Source organism: Carcharodon carcharias, chromosome 7 (assembly GCF_017639515.1).
Source record: "Carcharodon carcharias isolate sCarCar2 chromosome 7, sCarCar2.pri, whole genome shotgun sequence".
In the NCBI taxonomy this organism is placed as follows: domain Eukaryota; kingdom Metazoa; phylum Chordata; class Chondrichthyes; order Lamniformes; family Lamnidae; genus Carcharodon; species Carcharodon carcharias.
In genome coordinates this window covers 28,230,992-28,256,499 of record NC_054473.1, presented here as the reverse complement: position 1 = coordinate 28,256,499, position 25,508 = coordinate 28,230,992, and the positions used below count along the sequence as shown (strand labels likewise).

Genomic DNA, 25,508 nt, shown 5'->3' with positions numbered 1-25,508 from the left:
CTGGGACTCTTGTAAGGGGCCTAAGAGTACAATTCATCACTAGGTTCTGGTTTTGAGCCCTGCTACTTGCTTTGATAATGACTTGGTAAACTGCTGTTATCACAATCACAAATTTTGTAAGAGTTCCCCAGAATTATCCATTTAATAGTGCTTCAGTTAAAGCTTAACCAATTATTCCCGCTCTAGTCCTAATGCCAGTTCAGACCCTGGGGCAAAAGAATCTCTACTCCCATTCCAGCAGAGGGAACAAAAGCTGTTTTATGATTGCTATTATCATCATTAAACATTGGAGGGCACTGCACTGGGTTTTCAACATAATTTTGTAGTAAGACTTCAAATTGTAACACTGCCAAGCTACTCAGAGCAGTGCACACTGCTCACAGTTACTTCCTCTTTCTGCTCTTTTGTATAGAGTGCAGAGACACAAATAATTTGTGATCTGAAGCACATGTTTTACACAGAAAAAGGAGAGTGATTTGATCGGTCCTTTAGGAATTAGATACAATAAATCTTGGAAGAGAAAACACCTGGAATCGTGATGGAGAAGTTTGGCATTGCATGTTTGCTGGTAGTTTGCACAACAATTCTGCCCGCTGGTAAGTTTGGAAATAAGTTTGATATATTTTTACATGTTAACCCTTAAGGGATTAGTTGGAGCATTTATGGATAGGAAAATGAATACAAATGGTGGAATCTTAAATAAAACCAGAAAGTAAACAGCAAACTGATCAGCATATGTGATGAGAAAAAATGTGTTAATATTTTTGGGGTAAATCTGTTGTAAAAGTCATAGCATTTCTTGTGCAAAGCGTACTGGATCTATGTTAAAAGTTCATACAAACCAGTCAGCAATTGCTCTGGAACGAGTTCAATAAAGTTTACAAGAAAATAAAACCAATTTTACTGTAATTTTCTAAATAAATGTTGCAACTGAGAATCAAATTGGATGGTACCAGGTCATAACTTGACACTACTTCAGTTACTGAATTCATCTGTAAATTCTGCATTGGTTTGTTGTCAAGAAGGTATAAATATTTTGCAAATAATGTTGCTTTTCATTTTCTGGAGTATTAGATTCCAAATATTGTGCAAGGTAGTTGGCTTTATTGGTTCACTGCTGGTCAAAATCTCTTCTGCTTTGCAAATGCCTGCTCTTTTGATATGCTTGCAGTTTGTACAGAAATCATTTAGCTTTGACCACATAAATTCCACATTAAAGGGGAAGGGTTGAAAGCTTTAGCCTCATCACACTCAAACACAAAACGACCTTTTCAAGGACCAGTCTGCATATGTTACATCAAACTGATTTGCATTATCCACAGTTGGTTAGAAGTAAAGCTACAGGAATGTTCCCACTTTTCTTGGACAGCCCAGAATATGGATAGAATTGGCCATTTTACTTGCTCTTACTTCAGTTAAGTGTTAGTTATATAAATTAGAATATGTCTTAATTTTTTTTATTTGTTCATGGAATGTCAGTGTCATTGGCCATCATTTATTGCCTATCCCTAACTGCCTTTGTTCAGAGTGCACTTAAGAATCAACCACATCGCTCTGGGTCTGCTGTCACATGTAGGCCAAAACAGGTAAGGACAGCAGATTTCCTTCCCTAAAGAACATTAGTGAACCAGATGGGTTTTTCATCTTTTAATTCCAGATTTTTATTGAATTCAAATTTCACCATCTGACATGGCAGGATTCAAACCCCAATCCCCAGAGCATTACCTTGAGGTCTCTGGATTACTAGTCCAGCAACAATACCACTACGCTATTGCCCCAATCAGATCAAGCATTCAGTAATGTTCCATTCTCTTTAAACTCAAATTTCAATTTGGTAGCCTGACACTTTTAAACATTAGTAAATTTAGTAAAATTTATATATTGCATCAATCTACACTCCTGGGGTTAGAAATTTGGCTATGTAGCCCCCATTTCTCAAGCACTATATAGCCTGCTCAGTCCCCAGAGCGGCAAGCATTAAGCACACCAGCCCATCTGACTGGAAGTGCGCCATATTGCATAAAAACTGGTTTTCCAAACCAGTGTGAGTCCCCTTGTATATGCAAACAAGGGCACCTCCTGAGGTCCCTAGCTGCTGAAAGATTGGTTTTGCAGAAGGGAATCAGTACCATATTACGCTCACGGAATGTCACACTATAGTATTCCTGCAATGAAAAAAAAGGTGGAGCTGGAAGGAACATGAGTAGTACTTCTCCTGGTCCAACTTAAACCACCATATTTTTCACTGCTTCCAGCCTTCTCTGGTCCCAGGATTCTCTACCCCTTGGCCCTCTGGCTGTGATCCCAGATCTCCTTCACCGTCCTGTCCTAAGATCCCTTGATCCTCCATTCCTAAGATCACTGACCCAGACTCTCAATCTCTGTTAGCCATGAGATGCACTCACCCTCTACCTCCAAGCTCCCAGATCCTGACACCCAATTTCCCTCCCTCCCAAGACGGTGATATAACATCCAAAAGGAAAATTGAGGCCCAAACTCCTTTTGTTTTTCTCTACTGGCTAAAAAGAACTGCTTATCATACAGCCACAGACTTTGTAAATGCCAATAAAGACTTTGTTTCCTTTGTAATATGCCCAAATAAAAGCTTGCACTTCAACTTTCCTGATGTTATCAGAAGCAATTTGTATTCTAATGCTGGTTACTTCTATGCAGAGTCACATGCACACATACTCTTCGTTTCAAAAATGATAGTAAAAACCGTGTAAGTACTTTCCACAAGTTGCCTTTGGTATTTGAATCAGCTTTGTGGCTGGTAAACATTTCCAAAATGAATGACTAGCAAATTCACTGGGGAAATCATGAAATCTCAAAACTAAACTTATATTCAAAAGAGCTTCAGAATTTAACATCTGATTGCTGACTTATTTAATCCAATACCCTGAACTTGTAATTGTGTGAAACTCAGTGGGATTTTCAATGGTAACCTTTAGAGCAAAAGAGTGGGCTACCTACGGGCAAGGTAGAAGTGACCCAACAATGTGTCTTAATTCAGCATCTTATGCCAATAATGCATCTTTCACATCAGTTTTTTATTTCCTCTTTTCATGGAATGTGGACATCACTGGCATTTATTCCTAATCACCCTTGAACTGTGTGGTTTTGCTAGGCCTCATTTCAAATGGCAGTTAAGAGTCAATCATATTACTGTGGGTCTGGAGTCACATGCAGGCCAGACAAGGATTGCAGCCATTAGTTTTTACCACTATCAATGAGAGTTCCATAGTCACCATTACTGAGACTAGCTTTCAACCTCAGATTTATTCATTGAATTTAAATTCCACCAGCTGCTATGGTGGGATTTGAACCCACCATTAATCTAGGCCTCTAGGATTGCTAATCTAGTGATATTACCCCTACACCAGCATCTCCGCCAATACATCAGTTATACTCATGACTCCTGCATCAATTTTAAATGGCACCTTGGCCAACCCTGTGCTGTTCGGAATCGGGATCACAGCTGGTCAGGTGGCCTACGAACATCTTTTGCAATCCGGTACATTCTTATGTTCCTACAGCCAACAGGAAGAGAAAGGTTTGTCATGTCTTGGGCTCATTTCAAATCCAATTCGCAGAAGTGAAAGAAGAATATGTTCAAACCTGCCCACCAAAATCCCCATAACTATTTATTCCAAAAAGAACCATTGAATCACAATGCAGAGTATTGTGTTTCCAATCCCCCTGGAAAGTAATACAGGTTGTAGGTGCTGTGTGATTAATGAATCAAATATTCTGCTATATATAAAAAGAGAAGGCTCAAGAGACACCTGGCAGTGTCATGAGCAGAATCACTTGTTACATTTTTTTTTGTTTTGTTAATGTTATTTCATTCTCCCCTCTCCTTTCATGCAAATCTTCCCCATAACATGACAGCATTGCCCACCCAGGCAACCCACAAGCTCCCTAGCTCCACCAATGCAGTTCATGAGCTGCTCAGGTGACTGCTACAATGGCGTATTTTTCACCTCTGTGCTGGGAAACATCTCCATTTGGCAAATCCTGTTGAAAGGAAACTTATGCAGAGAGTCAGATCCTTTCCCTCCATTGCACAGACCATCGGAGCATGTAAACAGTGTGTTTCCCAACTTAACCTCTCAAAGATTATTCATTTTTTTCAAATAATGCTTCACAGATGGGCTGAAGGATTCAGACCATAAGAATGACATCTGTGAAATCTGGTACTCCCTATGTTCACTATTTACAGTAATATCATAAAATGTTTCTAAAAGTTTCCATTGACTTCAGCCTCCATATATGCTCCGAACTTACTGCATCTCTCTCGCCACCACTGTCTGGTGCTAAATCAGGTTAACCACAGTTTATGCACCTGTTTCCTATCTTTATTGCAACATTTGTTTACTTTCATTTCTCATAAATTGCCTTTCTGCAATTCTATCCCAGTCGATCCAACACTGAAACCCTCATGAAGGGCCACCTCCAAACTCTGTTACTCCAGTGTCCTCCTTGCTTTCTTCCCAATCTATGCCCTTTGTGGCCTAGAAATTACACTGGTCTAATTGTATTCAGGAAAACCATGTTGACTTGCAGTCTTGAAAGGACCATTACAGGCTGCAGCCAGCAAGTTACATGTTTACTATATGCTTACCTGAACTTGGAGTCAGGAGGACAAGAATGCTCCATGTAACCCCACAATTGAACCACATGGGCTGCTGTTGCCCATTGCAGCCCCTACCCTTGATCATGACCTTGATACCCCCAGATCTCCAAAACAACCCCTGATCTCAACCATCAGCCTCTCTGATCACCACCATGTCCAGTCTCCCTGATAATTTTGACCCGTCAAGCCCAATTTCCTGATCTCCCTCTTTTCTGGCCCCCACTTAAGAATGTACCTGAGGGCCGTCTCTGGAATTGCAGTAGCCTGATCTTTAAGTCCTCTTCTCAAGCGAGCTGCCAGGAGTTGCTGATTGGGTGTCCTCAGCTCACCAGCTTGATGATAATGAGGCCCATGGTCCAACATTACATGTGCCTTGGACCTATTCATTCAGGCACAGGGATGAGTTCCTGTGCTTCCTACCAGTCCGTATTGGGCACGCTTAATCTCAAATTTCCAGACCTATATGTTTTTATTCAGCTGAAACCCTGCTACCTATATGTTATCCCAATCCAAGTATAACTCATCCAGCTCCGCTGTCCTCACTTGAGATATATTGGCTCCAGATCCTCCAATGCTTCAAATTTAAAATTCTCATCCTTGTGTTTAATTGTATTCATGCTTTGGTCCTTACTATCTGTTAGGAACGTATGAAATAGGAGCAGAAGTAAGCTATTCGCTCCCTCCACCATTCAATAAGACCATGGCTGGAATTTTCTGTTCCCCCCCCCCCCATTGGCATCGGACAGCATGGCAGGCGTGAGCGGACGATATGGCAGAAAGGCCAAAAATCGGTTTCGCGATGTCGTGAAACCAGTTTGTGATCATCCACTCCACCCATCGATAGCGGGCCGTGTTTCTTGCCACCGGACGTCAGGAACATCATTTTAATACATCTACATATATTTATAATACCTGCCCGCCAGAATCATCCCCCCATGCTGGATCATCTGGGGTTACGCCGATGTGTTTCACAACTGTACATAAGTGACGTGCACCTGGCAAACTGTACTTTGCTCGGGCCTTTGAGGATTGTTTTCCTACCTTGCTTCAGGCGGCACTCACAGTCATCAGTGCCAGGATTCGCAGGCAGCTCCACATCACTTTTACGGGGGCTCATGGGCAAATCTCTACCTACCAGACCAGCTATAAGGCGGGGGTGGCTTTTCAACAGCTACACTGCTAGGGCTTGCTTGGGGAAGGGGGAGAAGTGGCCTCAGACAAGGGAAAAGGCTGCAGGGTGAGTGTTGTACTGGGAAAGGAGGGTATCCCAGGGTGTGTATGGGTGCAAGTGGCCTCAAGATGGTGCTGGCTGAGGAAGCAGTCTCCAGGGGAGATGGAGGCCAGATGGAGAAGTGAATGAGATGCCAATGAATGTGTGATCGCCTTGTGAATGTATGAGTTTAGAGTGATGAGATGACTGCCTTACCTTGGCAGCATAGATGAGATCGTTCATCCTCTTTATGCACTAGATGGCCAACCTCTTCTCTGCAGCATTGGCACTGATCACCACTGCTACCACCCCCTAGGCCGAAGTGATGAGATGGCTGGACCTCCTGCGGCCAGAGCAGGAGCGGAGGACATCATGGCAGGCTTCCAAAGAACACTTCAGTGAAGGGTCACTAATCTTTTCTTGGCTTTCAGGGCCATGTCTTCACTGGGGCAGTCCTGGGCTGCAAGCATTGAGAACTGTGTGTGTGGCTGCAGTTTAGATATGGCACCCGGAGTGAGGAAACGGTGTAGTAATGGAGTGGTGGGCGATTCAGAGGCCACCCACCAGCAATGCAGCATGTCTCTTGTGGCTGCATAATTAATGAGGTGGGAAGCGAATGATACGACGTGAAAAGCCACCATTGTGGCCGACAGGTAAAATGTCCTTTTTCCCGTCCACTACCTCATTAATCGCAAATCTGGGACAAATCTGCCCCGTGGCTGCTCTACTTGTGTTTCAAATTTCACATTCCCATCTACCCACGATAACCTTTGATTCCCTTGCCTAACAAGAATCTGTCTACAACAAAAACAGAATTACCTGGAAAAACTCAGCAGGTCTGGCAGCATCGGCGGAGAAGAAAAGAGTTGACGTTTCGAGTCCTCATGACCCTTCCACAGAACTTGAGTTCGAGTCCAAGAAAGAGTTGAAATATAAGCTGGTTTAAGGTGTGTGTGTGTGGGGGGCGGAGACTTAGAGAGAGAGAGAGAGGTGGGGTGGGGGGGGAGGGGGGGTGTGGTTGTAGGGACAAACAAGCAGTGATAGAAGCAGATCATCAAAAGATGTCAACGACAATAGTACAATAGAACACGTAGGTGTTAAAGTTTAAGTTGGTGATATTATCTAAACAAATGTGCTAATTAAGAATGGATGGTAGGGCACTCAAGGTATAGCTCTAGTGGGGTTTTTTTATATAATGGAAATAGGTGGGAAAAGGAAAATCTTTATAATTTATTTAAAGGATTTCCTATTTCCATTATATAAAAAAAAACCCCACTAGAGCTATACCTTGAGTGCCCTACCATCCATTCTTAATTAGCACATTCGTTTAGATAATATCACCAACTTTAACTTTAACACCTATGTGTTCTATTGTACTATTGTCGTTGACATCTTTTGATGATCTGCTTCTATCACTGCTTGTTTGTCCCTACAACCACACCCCACCCCCCACCTCTCTCTCTCTCTAAGTCTCCGCCCCCCACACACACACCTTAAACCAGCTTATATTTCAACTCTTTCTTGGACTCGAACTCAAGTTCTGTCGAAGGGTCATGAGGACTCAAAACGTCAACTCTTTTCTTCTCCACCGATGCTGCCAGACCTGCAGAGTTTTTCCAGGTAATTCTGTTTTTGTTTTGGATTTCCAGCATCCGCAGTTTTTTTGTTTTTATAAGAATCTGTCTACCTTTGCCTTAAAAATATTCAATGACCCCCAACTCTGCTGCCTCCTGAGGCAGAGTTCCAAAGTCTCACAACCCTCTAAGAGAAAACATTTCTCCTTACCTCTGTCCTAAAAGGGCACCTCTTAATTTTAAAACAGTGCCCCCAAGTTCTGGATTCACCCACAACAGGGAACATCCTTTCCACGCCCACCTTATCAAGGCCGTTCAGGATCTTATACACATCGATCAAGTCACCCTTCACTCTTCTAAACTCCAGTGGAAACAAGCCCAGCCTGTCGTCATGAGACAACCTGCTCATCCCTGATATGAATCTAGTAAACCTCCTCTGAACCGCCTCCAACACATTTACATCCTTCCTTAAATAAGGAGACCAAAACTGCACACAGTATTCGAGATGTGGTCTTAACAATGCTCTGTATAACTGTAGCATAACATCCTTACTTTTATGTTCAATTCCTCTGTCGTAAATGATAGTATTCCATTAGCCTTCTTGATTGTGTGCTCTACCTGCATACTAACCTTTTGTGACTCATGCACCAGAACATCTAGATCCCCCTGCACCTTGTTTAAGTCATTCTCGTTTAAGTAATACTCTGCTTTTTTATTCTTCCTACCAAATTGAACAACTTCAAATTTTTCCATTTCTTACTCCATCTGCCAGGTTTTTGCCCACTCACTTAACCTATCTATATCCATCTGCACTCCGTATGTCTTCTTCCCAATGTACTTTCCTACCTATCTTTGTGCCATCTGCAAATTTAGCTACTATGCCTTCGCTCCCCCCATCTAAGTCTTTGATGTAAATTGTAGAAAGTTGAGGCCCCAGCACAGACACTTGCAGGACTCCACTTGTCACATCCTGCCAATCAGACAAAGACCCATTTATGCATACTCTCTATTTTCTGCCAGGCAGCCAATCTTCTGTCCAAGCTAATATGTTATTTCCTACACCATGAGCTTTTACTTTCTGCAATAACCTTTGATGTGGCACCTTATCAAATGTCGTCTGGAAATCCAAGTACAGCACATCTACAGACTTCCCTTTATTCACAGCACATGATACTCCTTCAAAGAACTCTGATAAATTGGTTAAACATGATTTCCCTTTCACAGAACCATGCTGACTCTTCCTGATTACCTTGACCAGAATTTTATGTTCCATGGGCAGACGTGCACCCGACCCGAGCGGGCGTGAAATCACGTGTGTTGATGTTGAGCGAGTGTCCCAACGTCACCGCACACTCGCGCAATATTTCGCTTGGCGGAAGCGCACAAAAGTTGGAAGTGCGCCCACCAACAATTAAGCGGGCAATTAAGCTCATTTACGGCCCAATTTAAAGCGATTTTTCGTGGCCTGTCCAACCTTATGGTTGGCAGACAATCGGCCAAGCGGAGTTTACATTCTTGGTGAAACCTCATCCACGGGCAGGATGAAATCTCCGTTAAGATTTTTAATAAAAAGAAACATCTGGGGACTGATTTTTTTATGAGTTATGCTTTCACATTCTTGATTGTGCTCCATGGACATTTTTTGCAGCGTTTTTGTGCTTCCTTTTATTATTTGGAATTCTGCAGCTCCCTGAGGCAGCTGTCTGCCTTCAGGGAGCTCAGTGGAAGTGCTCACCAGCACCTGCGGTGACGTCAGTGCCTGCCCTCTTCTCGCCCCCACCCACAGTGCTGAGCCTTTCTCAGGGCACGTTTCATGCTGGCTGGCTGTTAATTGGCCAGCCAGCGTGAAATTGTGGCCGGAGAGCTGTTTCCAGTCTGCTCCTAGCTGCCAATCGTGCATGTCCGACGAGAGCAAAATTCAGGTCCTTGAGTTTTTCTAAGTGTCCAGATATAACCTCTCTATTACCTCCTGCAATGCTATAACCAATCCCCTGAATTGACCATTATTCTTCCTCTGGCCTCTTTTGTAGTCACCTCACTTTGGCCCATCATTGGCAGATATCTCTTTAATCAAGATTTTGGTCACCACTCCTCTATATATTTTCCTTTGGTTCAACATCCCTTTATCTTCTCACTCACCTATAAAGGACCTCGGGCATATTTCTTACGTCAACAGTGTTCTCTACATGTGTGTTTTTGTTGCCAGCGTCCTAACTTACAATGTCCAGTTCACCCATCTGTGCTTGCTGGCCTATGTTAGCTCTCGGTCCCTCAAATTTAAAATTCTGACTCTCATGTTCAAGCACCCCCCTCCGTTGCCTTGCTCCACCCAAACTCCTCCCTTCTACAGCCCTCCTAGATATCTGCACTTCTCCATTTCTGGCCTTTTGTACCTCACTGACTTCCTTCAGCTGCCTAGTCCCTAAGCCCCGGAATTACCTCCCTAATCCTCTCTACCTCTCCACCTCTTATTCCTCATTTAAAAACTCTTTTCATAGAACGATAGAATAGTACAGAATGAGGCCTTTCAGCCCATCTAGCCTGTGCCTTTAAACCAAGTTTTTGCTCAGGTCATGTCTCCTTCTATGGCTTGGAATCATTTTTTGATTATACTCCAATGAAGTGCTTTGGGACATTTTACTACATTCAAGGTGTATAAAAATGTAAGTTGTTGGTTTCGTTGCTGTTGTAGTTGTTGCTGTTGTGTTTACATAACACCTTATCCTGTTTGCCAGGACTTCCTGAAGCAATTAACAACCAGTGCATTAGTGTTTTTTAAATACTGCCACTATTTTTTTTACGGGTATTACAGTAAGAGCCAAGAAACAACATTAAGATGAATGACTGGTAAATCTGACTTTTAGTGTTTGATGAAATGTAAATGTTGACCAGGAGAAGTAGGAATAGTAATATCGGCAACGTGCAGCCAACTTGCACACAGCAGGGGCAGCACCTCCAATCATTCAGCATTCCCTCACTGCAGCATCAACGTATCTGCTGAAATTATGTGTTCATTCTAGAAGATGTTCTAAAAATGAGGCCCAGGATATATTAACTCTGGAGCCTTAATTAAGTTCCCCCAGCCGACTTCTCACCCACTCCAGACAGGAAGTGGTGGAAAATCGCGCGCCTGGAAGCTACACGCTGACAGGAAGTTTTAAGTGCCAGAATCGGCTGCTGGATGTGTCCCCGGCCCACACGATTGGTGGAAGGCGATTGTGGCAGGGGAGGTGTAAACTTTCAAGGGGCAACCAGGAGGGACAGAAATGCTTTTCCCAGCCCACAAGGAAATAGAAAGAAAAATGCAAAAAATATTTTTGGGGGGCCTTTTCTGACCCTGAGCCACTTTCTTGTTGGATTGGCCTGATGAGAAATCATTTCTGCTTTCCACTTAGACCTCTAAGTAAAAATTTTCTGTCGGATCCCACTGAGGCCATTGGAGCCTGACATGGAAATGATAAAAAGGGGAGCCCGCTGGCTTAGGACAGGTATCCTCCCAGCCGGCTGAGTTGAGTAGGTGAAAGGACGGAAGGGCAGATCCTGGCAGCTCAAGGCAGTTAGGTGACCTGGGCAATTCAATTGCTAAGTTCCACTGGAAGCATAAGATTAAAATCACCCCCATAAACCAATGACAAAAAGAGACTTGAGGGTTCAAGTTTATCATTAGCTTCAGCCATTCAGCAAATGGGCTATAACTTGGCATTTTCTTGTGGTGATAAAAACCTACCTTCCTGTGCATCATTGCCCTATAATTACACCTACATGACAGATTTCCTCTATGAAATTTTGCTTGAAGTATCTTTAATGAGTAAGTTGCAGCTTGTATTCATTATATTGTACCACTAATAGGTGTTTGCATTATACTTGTGGCTGTCATTTGAGCACATTTGTTTATAATAAGATCTTTATTCAACATCATTTTTCTTTGTTAGTTGCAGCTTTAAACATAGAATGCGATTTTGGTCTAAGTGGAGTGTCCTGCAGAGAGAACAACACCACGTAAGTAATTAATAACAATTGCTTGTCAGGAAAGATTTAAAGCATCTTTTGGCTGTTTGAATATTCCTCATGTTATTATGCCAGAGAATTGGATAAAATCTAAAAAAAAACTGAGGTAAGGAAATAGGTAATTAAATTAATGAGATAAAATTATTAACAAAAAATGGGTTTATCAGCAAATCATATTAAATGAAGTTAATAAATTATGACATGAAACTCATCGATTAATAAATAGTAATAATTAATAGACATGCAGACTTCAGGAATGAAGAGTAACTTTGGAGAGATTGGAGCCTAACACCCATGTACACACAGGGCTGGATTTTACATCAGCCCCCAGCTTCGCCAGGTGCGTTATTGGCAGGGGGTTGGGAGTTATTTTTAAAAACGGCCTTCTGAATCTCACCTGCCTGCCCACATCAACCACTTATGATGTTGGCAACATATTATTTGGGTCAATGTGGCTGTTAACAAGCTCAATTGCCCGTTAATTATTGTTTTAATAATGGTGGTTATTCAGAAACATACAGGGTAAGGTAAAGCAGAAAAAGAAAGCTTACGACAGTCACAAAAAGTTTAACACTGTAGAAAGCCTAGAGGAGTATAGTAAATACAACGGTGAAATAGAAATGGGAATTAGGAAAGTAAAGAGAGGATACGAAAAAATATTGGCAGGTAAAATCAAAGAAAACTCAAAGATGAATGGCCTCTTTCTGTGCTGTATCTTTTCTAGGGTTCTATGGTTGTTTATTTCAAAGTCAAGATGGTGAGTGGTTTAGAGGGGCACTTCCAGATGTTCCCATGCATCTGCTGTCCTTGACATTCCAGATCAGGGGTGGGGAACTTTATTCTTATCGTGGGTCATGCACATGTAGACACATCAGTCACAGACGACACACCCATAAAAATCAACTTTATGTATTTTTTCAGAGAGAATACAGAAACGTTCAATTCACCCACCGTTTTAATGCGATGGCTGCATTTGAACATTAAATTGTTAAATATTATTATAGTAATTTAGCTGACACTTTTATCCAAAGCAAATTCACAACAATGATGATAAATGCTATTTTGAAGGCGCTACATTCTTGGATTGTTTCCAAGGCTGCTGAAGGAATTCAGGGAGGAGATAGCAGATGCTCTGAGGATGATTATCCAATCTTCACTAGATACAGGGGAGGTACCGGAGGACTGGAGAAATGCAAACATAGTTCCATTGTTTAAAAAGGGATCAAAGGAAATGCCAAACAATTATGGGCCAGTTAGTCTTACATCGGTGGTGAGCAAATTAGTAGAATCAATCCTGAGAGATAAGATTAACTGTCATGTGGAAAGGCGTGGACTTTGAAAGGCATGAAAGGATGGTCAGCATGGATTTGTTAAAGGAAGGTCTTGCCTCACAAATTTGATTGAATTCTTTGAGGAAATGACAAAAAGAGTTGATGAAGGTAGTGCAGTGGATGTTGTGTACATGGATTTTAGCAAGGCATTTGACAAGGTCCCACATGGCAGATTGGTCAGGAAAGTAAAAGCCCATGGGATTCAGGGTAATGTGGCAAACTGGATAAAAGGTTGGCTTTGTAACAGGAAACAAAGAGTAATGGGCGATGGATGCCCTTGCGAATGGAAAGTTGTCTCAAATGGTGTCCCACAGGGCTCGGTGTTGGGACCCTTGCTGTTTGTGTTATATATTAACGATTTGGACGTGAATGTGGGGGCACGATTGGGAAATGTGCAGGTGACACAAAGATTGGTCGAGTAGTGAATAGTATAGAGGATAGCCATAATCTCCAAAACGATATAGATGGGTTGGTGGAGTGGGCGGTAAAGTGGCAGATGGATTTTAACATAGAGAAGTGTGAGGCCATACATTTAGGCAGGTCAAACAGTTACAGGGATTACAAAATAAATGGGGATATACTAAGAGGGGTAGATGAAGTGAGAGATCTTGGCGTACAAGTACACAGGTCCCTGAAGGCAGCAGTTCAAGTAGACAAGGTTGTATGGAAGGCATATGGAATGCACTCCTTCACTGGCAGAGGTATAGAATATAAAAGTAAGGCTTTAATGTTGGAATTGTATAAAACACTGGTGAGCCCACAACTGGAGTACTGTGTGCAGTTCTGGTCACCACATCACAGGAAGGACATAATAGCTCCGGAGAGAGTGCAAAGGAGGTTTACAAGAATGTTGCCAGAGTTAGAAAAGTGTAGCTGTAAGGAGAGATTGGATAGGTTGGGGTTATTCTCCTTAGAACAAAGAAGTCTGAGAGGTGACTTGATTGAGGTGTGCAAAATTATGAGGGGAATAGATAGAGTGGGCAGGATAAAATTGCTTCCCTTGGTGGAGAATTCTAGAACCAGGGGACATAGATTCAAGATAAGTGGCAGAAAGTGTAGGGGGGGAACATGAGGAAGAACTTTTTTACGCAGAGGGTAGTGGGGTCTGGAATTCACTGCCGAAGCTGTGGTAGAGGTAGAAACTCTAAACTCTTTTAAAAAGTACCTGGATCTGCACCTAAAGTGCTGTAAGCTGCAGGGCTATGGGCCAGGTGCAGGAAGGTGGGATTAGAAAGGGCACCTGGGTGTCTTGGGGCTGGCATGGACAAGATGGGCCGAATGGCCTCCTTCTGTGCTGTAACTGTTCTATGATTCTACAGTCATAGATCTATATTTTTAGAATCCTTGCTGCAGGCCGGATGAAATTGAGCAATGGACTGGATCCGGCCCACGGGCCGTGAGTTCCCCATTCCTGTTCCAGATGGTAGTGGTCGTGGGTTTGAAAGGTGCTGCCTAAGGAGCTTTGGTGAATTCCTGCTATGCATCTTGTAGATGGTATACACTACTGTCACTGTGCGTCGGTGGTGAAGGGAGTAAACAAGTGAGCTGCTTTGTCCTGGACAGTGTCTAGCTTCTTGAGTGTTGATGGAGCTGCACTCATCCAGGCAAATGGAGAGTATTCCATCACATTTGTGCCTTGTAGATGGTGAACAGGCTTTGGGGAGTCTGGAGGTGAGTTAGTCAATGCAGAATTCATCGAACCGTAGAACTATAGAAAAGTTATAACACAGAAAGCAGCCATCCAGCCCATCATATCTGTGCCAGCCGAGAAAGAAAAAATAAAAAAAACAGTTGTCCATTTTAATCCCACCTTCCAGCACCCAGTCCATAGCCTTGCAGGTTACACTGCTTTAGGTGCAGATCCAAGTACCTTTTAAATGAGTTCAGGGTTTCTGCCTCTACCACCAAACAAGGCAATGAAGTCCAAACATCCACCACCCTCTGGGTGAAGAAGTTTTTCCTCATGTCACCTTTAATCCTTCTACCAATTACCTTAAATCTGTGCCCCCTGGTAATTGACTTCTCTGCTAGGGGAAACAGGGCATCCCTGTCAACTGTATCGATGCCCCTCATAATTTTGTACACCTCAATCAGATCACCCCTTAGCCTCCTCTGTTCTGAGGAAAGCAACTCCAGCCTATCCAATCTTTCCTCATAGCTGCAATTTCAAGCCCTGGAAACATTCTTGTAAATCTCCTCTGTACTGTCACTAGAGCAATTATGTCCTTCCTGTAATGTAGTAACCAGAACTGCACACAACATTCCAGCTGTGGCCTAACCAGTATTTTGTACAGTTCCATCATTATGTCTCTGCTTTTGTATTCTAGCCTCTGACCTGCTCTTGTAGCCACAGTATTATACAGCTAGTTCAGTTCAGTTTCTGGGCAATGGTAACCCCCCATGATAGTGGGGGATTCAGCAATGGTAATGCCATTGAATGCCAAGAGGTGATAGTTTGATTCTCTCTTGTTGGAGATGGTCATTGCCTGGTAATTGTGTGGCATGCATGTTACTTACCACTTGTCAGCCCAATCTTGGATATTGTCCAGGTTGTACTGCATTTGGAAATGGACTTCTTCAGTATCTGAGGAGTCACAAATGGTGCTGAACATTGTGCAATCATCAGCGAACATCCCCACTTCTGATCTTATGATGGAAGGAAGGACATTTATGAAGCAGCTGAAGATGGTTGGGTCTAGGACTTTACCCTGAGGAACTCCTGCAGTGATGTCCTGGAGCTGGGATGATTTGCCTCCAACAGCCACAACTGTTTTCCTTTGTGCTGGATATGACTCCAATCAGTGGAGAGTTTTCCCCCGATTCACATTGACTCCAGTTTTGCCAGGGCTCCTTGATGCCACACTCGGTCAAATGTTGCCTTGATGTCAATGTCGGTCACTCTCACCTCACCTCTGCGGGGGTGCGGTACGTTGTAATCCGCAGGAGGTTTCCTTACCCATATTTAACCTAATGCATGAGACATTATGGAGTCCAGAGCTGATATTGAGAACTCGCAGGGCAACTCCATCCTGGCTGTATACCACTATCTCTGCTGGGTCTGTCCTGTTGGTGGGACAGGTCATACACAGGGATGGTGATGGTGGTATCTGGAAGATATGATTCCGTGCAGATGACTATGTCAGCCTATGGCTTGACTAGTCTGTGAGACAGCTGTCCCAATTTTGGCACAAGCCCCCAGATGTTAGTAAGGAGGACTTTGCAGGTTTGACAGGGCTGTGTGTGCCGTTGTTGTTTCCGAGTGATCCATCCGGTTTCATTCCTTATAGACTTTGTAGGGCTTTGATAGGCCATTTCAGAGGGCAGTTATGAGTTGTTGGTCTGGATTGACTCACGTGTAGACCAGACCAGGTAAGGACAGCTCCCCTAAAGGACATTAGTGATCCAGATGGGTCTTTCTGACAATCAACATTGTTTTCATGGTCATCATCAGACTTTTAATTCCACGTTTTTTCCTATCGAGTTCAAATGCCACCTGTTGTGGTGGGATTCGAACTTTGGACCCCAGAACATTACCCTTGGTTATTAGTCCAGTGACAATACCACCACACCACTACCTTATATTTGTCTGCCCATTTTTGATGACTATTCACAACTAAATTTCCTGCCAATCGTATTATCATGTGGTGGGATGTAAAATTGGGCATAAATAAATGTAAATCATAACAAAACAATCAGGATATGAGGAAAGTGCCAAATGCGCATCATAGATTTGTTCTTTAACTATAAAAATTAAAGTTTCAGCATTCATGCACATTAGGCACAAAATTAAGAACATGCAATCTAGCTTTCAATTTTTACTGTGACTTATAATGATGTTTACAAATACATTCAAAAAAACAGAAAATGCAAAGCAGGTTTCAATCAAGATAAATGTTAAAAATGGATCAGAATAACAATAAAACCTGAGAAAAATAACTTTGAATATCAACCATACCAAATTGTCTTTAATTTTACACCTGTTTGGAACCAGTATACTTGCAGGAAAATTGAGTGTAGTGCTTTCTAATGATGAGTAGTTTATGTGTTTCTGTGTGTGCATATGTGTCTATCTGGCATTGACTCACCCATAACATCCAGAAGTGGGCTGACAAGTGGCAAGTGACATTCACACTGTGCAGACCATGAGCATTATCAACAAGAGAGAATCTAACCATCTTCCCTTGATATTCAATGGCTTTGCCATCACTAAATCCCTCACTGTCTATGCCCTGGGGGTTACCATTGGCCAGAAACTTAACTGGAGCAGCCGTAGGAAAATATGTTGTGAAAAGGACATAAGGGGGTTGCACACAGATATAGGGGAGACGATGGCGTAGTGGCACCCTTGCTGAACGAGTAATCTAGGGACAGGTAATACTCTGGGCCCGGCTTTGAATCCCACCATGGCAGATGGTGGAATTTCAATTCAATAAAAAAAAATCTGGAATTTTAAGTCCAGTAATGACTATGAAACCATTGTCGATTGTTGTAAAAACCCATCTGGTTCTCAAATGCCCTTTAGAGAAGGAAATCTGTCCTCCTTACCTGGTCTGGCCTACATGTGACTCCAGACCCACAGCAATGTGGTTGACTATGAAATTGCCTAGCAAACCACTCAGTTGTAACAAGCCGCTACAAAGACTTAAAAAAAGGAATGAAACTGGATGTACGGACCACTTAGCATCGACCTAGGCACTGGAAGTGACAACAGCAATCGCAGCCCTGTTGACCCTGCAAAGTCCTCCTTACTAACTTCTGGGGGCTAGTGCCAAAATTGGGAGAGCTGTATCACAGACTACTCAAGCAACAGCCTGACATAGTCATCCTCACAGAATCATACCTTACAGATAATGTCCCAGACACCACCATCACAATCCCTGGGTATGTCCTGTCCCACTGGCAGGACAGACCCAGCAGAGGTGGTGGCACAGTGGTATACAGTCGGGAGGGAGTCACTCTGGGAGTCCTCAACATTGACTCTGGACTCCATGAAATCTCATGGCATCAGGTCAAAAATAGGCAAGGAAACCTCCTGCTGATTACCACCTACTACCCTCCCTCAGCTGATGAATCAGTGCTCCTCCATGCTGAACATCACTTGGAGGAAGCACTGAGGGTGACAATGGCACAGAATGTATGAATGTATTCTGGGTGGGGGACTTCAATGTCCATCACCAAGAGTGGCTCGATAGCACCACTACTGACTGAGCTGGCTGAGTCCCAAATAACATAGCTGCTAGACTGGCTCTGCTGCAGGTGGTGAGGGAACCAACAAGAGGGAAAAACATACTTGACCTCATCTTCACCAACCTGCCTGTCACAGATGCATCTTTCCATGACAGTATAAGTAGGAGTGACCACTGCACAGCCCTTGTGGAGATGAAGTCCCCCCTTCACATTGAGGATACCCTCCATCATGTTGTGTGGCACTATCACCGTGCTAAATGGGATAGATGTCGAACAGATCTAGCAACTCAAGACTGGGCATCCATGAGGCGCTGTAGGCCATCAGCAGCAGCAGAATTTTACTTGAACACAATCTGTAACCTCATGCCTGGTATATCCCTCACTCTACCATTACCACCAAGCCAGGGGATCAACCTTGGTTCAATGAAGAGTGCAGGAGGGCATGCCAGGAGCAGCATCAGGCATACCTAAAAATGAGGTATCAACCTGGTGACGCTATAACACAGGACTACTTGCATGCCAAACAGCATAAGCAGCAAGTGATAGACAGAGCTAAGCGATCCCACAATCAGTGGATCAAATCTAATCTCTGTAGTCCCGCCGCATCCAGCTGTGAATGGTGGTGGACAATTAAACAACTCACTGGAGGACGAGGCTCCACAAATATCTTCTTTCATAGTATGTGAGTGTTGGTGGAAAGGCCAACATTTGTTGCCCATCCCTAATTGCCTGTGAGAAGGTGATGATGAGCCACCTTCTTGAATTGTTGCAGTCCATGTGGTGTAAATACACCCACAATGCTGTTAGTAAGGGAATTCCAGGATTTTGACCCAGCGACAGTGAAGGAATGGTGTTATAATTCCAAGTCAGGGTAGTGTATGGCTTGGAGGGAACTTGCAGGTGGCGATGTTCCAATGCATCTGCTGCCATTGTCCTTCTAGGAGACGGGTCACGGGTACGGAATATGCAATTGAGGAAGACATGCAAACTTGCTGCAGTGTATCTTGTATATGGTACACATTGCTGCAACTGTGTGTCGGTGGTAGAGGAAGTGAATATTTAAAGTGGTGGATGGGGTGTCAATCTATTGGGCTAGATGGTGTCAAGTTTCTTGAGTGTTGTTGGGGTGTATTGGGACATTACAAATTCTTGTAGAATGACACGTTGTCTGGAGGGAGGAATAATACTAACTACATAAACAAAATATAGACTGGAATTTTCCCTGAATTGCACCAAGTGCATTTGGTGGGGGTGGAAAAACCTTTTTCCCCGCCAGGGTGGGTTTTTGCACCTTATTGTCCGCTTCCCACCTCATTAATTATGTAGCCACAGGAAACATGCCACATCGCTGGCGGGCAGCCTTGGAATTGCCCACCATGCCGTTTTCCTCACTCTGAGTACCATATCTAAACTGCAGCCACACACAGTTCTCAATGCTTGCAGCCGAGGACTGCTCCCAGTGAAAGCCAAGAAGAGTCCAGTGACCCATCACTGGAATGCTTTTTGGAGGCCCACTATGATGTCTTCCACTCCCGTTCTGGCTGCAGGAGGTCCAGTAACCACACCACTCTGGCTTGGTGGACGATGGCAGTGGTGAACAGTGCAAATGCTGCACAGAAGAGGTTAGCCATCCAGTGCAGAAAGAGGATGAACGATCTCATCCGTGCTGCCAGGGTAATTCAACCATCTCAGCGCTAAACTCACACGCTCACAAAGCCATCCCACATCCACTGGTATCTCACTCACTGCCAGCTCAAGGGACATCACCACTCACTCTCTCACACACATACCCTCACATCTCCATCTGACCTCATCTCCTCCGGAGACTGCCTCCTCAGCCCTCACCCTCTTGAGGCCAGATCAACATGTGCCCCCACACACACCCTGGGATACCCTCCTTTCCCAGCACAGCCCTCACCCTACAGCCTCTTCCCTTGCCTGTAGTCACTTCTCCCACTTCCCCAAGCAAGCCCTTGCCCTGCAGCCATTCAAAAGCCACTCCCGCCTTATAGCTGGTCTGGTAGGTAGAGATTTGCCTGTGAGCCCCTCTAAAAATGATGTGGTGCTGCCTGTGAAGCCTGGCGCTGATGACCGTGAGCGCTGCCCAAAGCAAGGTAGGGAAACAAACCTTGAAGTCCCGAGTGAAGTGCAATTCACCAGGTGCACGTCACTTTTGTCGCTTATGCACTATTGTGTGCAATCATGCCAATGTGAGCTCGTGATCCAGCTTGGGGGGGGGATGATTTTTTAAATGATTCTTTCATGGGATGTGAGCATCGCTGCAAAGGCCTGCATTTGTTACCTATCCCTAAATGCCCTTGAAATTAGGGCAGTTAAGAGTCAGCCACATTGCTGTGGGCCTGGAGACACGTATAGGCCAAACCAGGTGAGGACAGCAGATTTCCTTCCCTAAAAGGCATTAGTGAACCCGAAGGGTTTTTTTTTAACAACAATTGATGACCGTTTCATGGTCACCATTCCCGAGACTAACTTTCAATTCATTAATTGAATTTAAATTCCACCAGCAGCTGTGTTGGAATTTGAGCCCATGTTCCCACAGCATTAACCTGGGCCTCTGGATTACTAGTCCAGTAACATTACTGCGACAGTACGATCTCCCCCAGGGCTTACAATGAGATTCTAATGTATTGAAATTAGCTTCCTGATGCCTAGCAGCAGGAAACACAACCAACCATTGATGGGTGGAGCGGAGAACCGCAAACTGGTTTCACGACAACTTGAAACCAATTTTTGTGATCTCCTGATATTTTCCGATCTCGTCTGCTATGACGCCTGCCACAAACGGGAGGGGAAAATCCCAGCTATGGTCTTACAACCTGGATTCTGAGAGGGTAAAATTTTGAAGGGACTCTTTGAAATGGTTCCAAAACTGCCACAAAACCATGTTTCACAATGGATTACACTCTTGGCTCAGAACCATTTTTAATGATCATTTAGGTCATTCACTGAATTATTTACGAAGCCAAAAGCTGTTCCGAATAGACTAAAGAGAAACACTAGTTTTTTTTTCATCAACTCCCAGTGAAACCTTTCTACTGCTGGAAAGGGTACTTTTTATAGTGAAGGTATATCTACCCATTGTCATCAGACTGAAATTATATGGTTCAGGTGGAGTCACAGAGGAACTGGGCTCCACCCCATATTTCAGTCTTCCTTGGTGTAAATCAGATCTGTACCCTCTCCAAAACACACTTACAGGGGTGGGAATTTGTTCTGACCCATCTTCAGGCCTGTAATGAGTAGGTTACTGCAAAACAGTCCCGGCTAATGACACCTTTCAGGAACCCTAGCACAGATGGGAAGATGAAGTACAATACCATATCTCCAGTCAAGTCTGGATGCAATGGACCATAGACCATCTGAAGCAATATTTCCACCACCAAAATACATCTGGAGTTTATATTGCTGTATAACATGAAAGGGTCTTGCCGATTGTTGATATCTACTATATGATGCACAATTCAGTCCCAGGTTCACGAGCCCTTCAACAGCAGTTCGTTCAACAAAGCTTTGATTGAAAATTTAGTGTTTCTTTGCACCAAAAGTCCCTCCCAACATCAGTCCCAAACCTCCCTTAGGTCTGCACTCAACCCAAAAACAAGAATAGAACTTTCTGTAACAAATATCTTCCTGATCCATAGATAGCTTATGAAAGTCTATCGAATGTGCAATATATTTTAGCCCCACTGTCTCCATGTGTTTCCATCAGTGTTAATTCACTTTTTAATACTTTTCTTGTCTTCTTTTTCATCAGTCAAAAGATATTAATTGGAGTTGGAGTGGTCCTTTTAGCCATTGCGGTTGTTGGGATCCTGTCGTGCTGCTGCTGTGGTTGCGGCGCCTGTTGCAGATCAGAACCACGTAATCCAGGTAAGTAACTGTTGGATTTCAAGAAGTATTTCTGTGAACAAGTCACACAAAATGCAATGAGAGCTGTTTTCATCTTCCCACCACCCCACTGATGCAGTCAGTAGACAAGAATTTAGGTTCAATGCTCAAATAGATGGTGACTTATTTCAATATTTAAGTCCAGGTCTTGAGCCCGTTGTAGGACCTGCAATTTTCTCCATATACCAATGGGCAGAGTGTGTGCTCTTCCCAATGTTACTAGACACTGAGTGGCCTAATCTTAAATAGACTAATGCACACTTCTCAGAAAACATATGAATGCTCCTCCTGTTCCCATAAGAATCTGCGGGTTTTCACACCCTTTCCTTCATAATTTCCTCCCTCTTTAGCTCATCACTTCTGACTCAACTCCTTGCTCCCCCAGCTGGAGAGCTGCTTTTGACTTCTCTGTTTCACTGCTCAAGATTATGAAAATTGGTTGCACCTTGGACCTATTTCATTGTCCAAGCAATGGGCAGACACTGTTGGTACCACAATGGAATTGGTCACCTGAAACTTCCCCCCAATGCCTTAGTTCTATTGCTCTACTCCAGAAAGTCAGGCAGTGGGTTGAACTGCAATAAGCCAGTTAGAATCACTGTGAGCACTGGGCCACCATCAAGTTTGAATAGGCTAAACCCATGTAAGACAATAAAAGGACTGATACACAGTAGAGACATCAAGACAAACTGCTCAGTTAAAAGCCATGCATCTTCTACTCAAGGACTAGTAAAAGTTCAATTCTTCTTTCAATATGCAGTGTTTCCTGCATAATTGCAAATACTACACTTCAAAATAATTCATATAAAATGCCAATGGACAGTTTTTAGAATAGCATCCAGCTGGGAAGTCCTGGTGTTCCAGTTAGACTAATTCTCAACCTTTTGTTGAATCTCAGTCATTTTCACAATTTACAGAGGTGTCAACTCTGAATTCTTGTTCCCAGCACCATCCAAAAGTTTCAACTGTTGCCCATGACCTTGGAGCAAATAGCAAAGTTATTCACCCTGTCAGTCCCTGACTTCACAGTCACCACCTGATATGACACGAATTAGAACATTATACTATTGGAACAGGCTTGCATGCAAGCATAGATTATTTCCAGCTGCTCCTGAAAATAAGTCATGTAGAATTTAAAGTGCAGGAGGTAATGACCCAACAGGAAAGCAAGCAGAGCACTTGGATCAGTGGCACCATGGCTGATTGCTGAAATATAACAGAAAGGAACAATTTAAACAGCACATCAGTTTATTGTCTCTAAGCTGCAACCTGATTAATTCATGTTGTTGTAACATCCTTCATGCATAAAAATGGAGATTTGATAAATATTAGAGAAAAGTTCCTGTTATTTTATGCTTGAATGTCATATCTTAAATTTCTTCATCCAACATCAGATGACTACGTGGTTACCCCCACTACACATCAGATACATAAATACTGAATGGACGTAGGAAATGTCACTTGCTGTTTCTTTGATCTCATTAAGCTTACAACAATATGGACAGAAACAAGATGGAGAGTTCTGTTAGCAACCAAGAGCAATAACAAGTCTGAGTCATATACAAATTTCACACTGTTAGAAAAACTGTCACTGGAATAGATTACATTATGAGTTTAATCTTAACACAAAGCACCTTGTGCTCTTCATTATTTGCTTCAACTATTGTATATTATATTCATACCCATGGATAGTGTCAATGATGGCACCCAGTTCAATCATCAAATTAAAATATTTGAGATGTACAGATAACACAGAAAAAAAAGGATTTGCGCTTATACGGTGCCAAATAACATTTCTTAGAAATGTTGAAGAGCTTCACATTAATTACTTTGAAGTGCAGTCATTGCTGCAACATTGGTAAACTGTTCTATTTGGAAGCTCTGTTGAGTTATATAGCTGATTGATTGATTCAACAAAACTACAACATATATATGGATGACAATGTGATCAACTAAAGTTGATTTTCTGACAGTGATAGGTTCAGCGTTGACACATTTAATGTTCATCATGGTACAGTAATAATTTTTAAATCAACCACAATTCAAAGGAATGTATCAGTGAATTTTTTGTCTTGCTGCATACAATGGTTCAGCCATTGATATATTTGACTATTTAGACAAAAGTGCCCGTGCTCTGTGTGCTTAGCACTTATCTTACTAGAGTCAACCGAGTGACAGAAGAGCTTTCTACACACCAAAACTTTGAGAGGCCCAGTGTGCAGTGCATATTGAAAGTGCAACAAGTGATTGCATAACAATGAAGACCTAGTGATCAAAATCCTGTTGGTTGTGCAAGTGTAAAAAGAGTGTTGGAAAACAGGATGAGCAGGCTTTAAACATGCCATCTTGCCTATTATTCTGTGGTTAGCTGCATTTTGAGGGCACAGTTGTTGACATTGCTTTATTTAAAGCCTCAGAATTGAAGCAAAAATATATATTCATGAATATTTGATGCAATTTGCCAATTTATGCACTAGGGTTATATTTTTGCTTTTAAACCCCATTTATAGGGAAGCTATATGTGTGTTATAATGTGGCAGATGATGTGTGCCAGGCCGGTCAAAATCCACGAGGGAAAGTTGATCAGTGTGTCACAACTGTTTTGCGATTTGTATTTTATTTCGAGATGCGTGCCTGGAATTCAGAAGTAATAAGACTACCATGACTTCAGAGGTTTTTTAGAAAATTAAATTAAACATTTATTAACTAAAGAAAAGATTCCACGTACATACATAAGTCTACAAATTACTATTATAATAACTCATAAAACCCCGAATTACTTTGACTCCCAGTTACACCTCAGTTAAGGCAATAGTAAAAAAAGCAAATAGATTTAAACCAACCCAGGCAAAGCAACATGAAACCTTGGACACTGATATTCTAAGTGAGTTTTCTTAGCTTCAGTTCCTGTGGACAGCAACTTGAACCACAAAAGCTGAAGACTTTTCACACTTCTATTAGACCTTAGGATATCTTCTCCTCTTACACATAGCCCCATCTCCTTTATACATGTTTCGCCCTTTTTAATGCAAATTCCATTGTTCCAATAAGTCTTTGGAACTTTACCTTTCTCATAATATAAATCTTTTCATAGTGCTAATTTTATCAGTAACCTTTGGGAAAAATAAACACACTGTTTGGCTTCACTTCTTGTGGCTAAGTGTAACATCTTACAATTTCTTTGAAATTCAAACTAACCTAATTTATCTACAAATGAAAATGTTCCTACACCTTACATTCTAAAATTTCAGTCATGTTTATGTATTTAGCATTTCAAACCTAGCTTCTTGTTGATAACTCAAAGCCTCCAGACCAGCTGTCTCCAATTTAATTAAATCCCACCCCCCCCCCACACACACACACACACATATATACACATATAGAGAAACTAATCCAAACCCCAGTATTAATCCACTTTTACAATAATTCACAATAATATCATGAAAATTATTATATTTTCATGTCACCCCCTCCTCACAGGAAAATGAACCATCATAATTTAATAAGATGGCTTAATTTTCTTAACCTATCTTACATTACCTCCTATACATATCTACATACTCACACTGTTATATTACCAGATGCATGCATTAACAGAACAATATATAAACAAATCGTTGGTATCAACAGAAATCATTCCAGTCCAGTGTCCA

General features: G+C 42.6%; 1 protein-coding gene across 1 annotated transcript in view; it reads left to right on the top strand.

Moving 5' to 3' along the window:
- Positions 1 to 354: 354 nt before the first annotated feature.
- Positions 355 to 25,508, top strand: part of LOC121280323 (protein shisa-5-like) — a 35,103-nt gene continuing 9,949 nt past the window's right edge. The window contains exons 1-3 of the mRNA XM_041192199.1: positions 355 to 596; positions 11,353 to 11,419; positions 21,722 to 21,837. Coding sequence (XP_041048133.1) covers positions 539 to 596; positions 11,353 to 11,419; positions 21,722 to 21,837 — 241 coding nt within the window. The 5' untranslated portion in view covers positions 355 to 538. The remainder of the gene's footprint in view (positions 597 to 11,352; positions 11,420 to 21,721; positions 21,838 to 25,508) is intronic.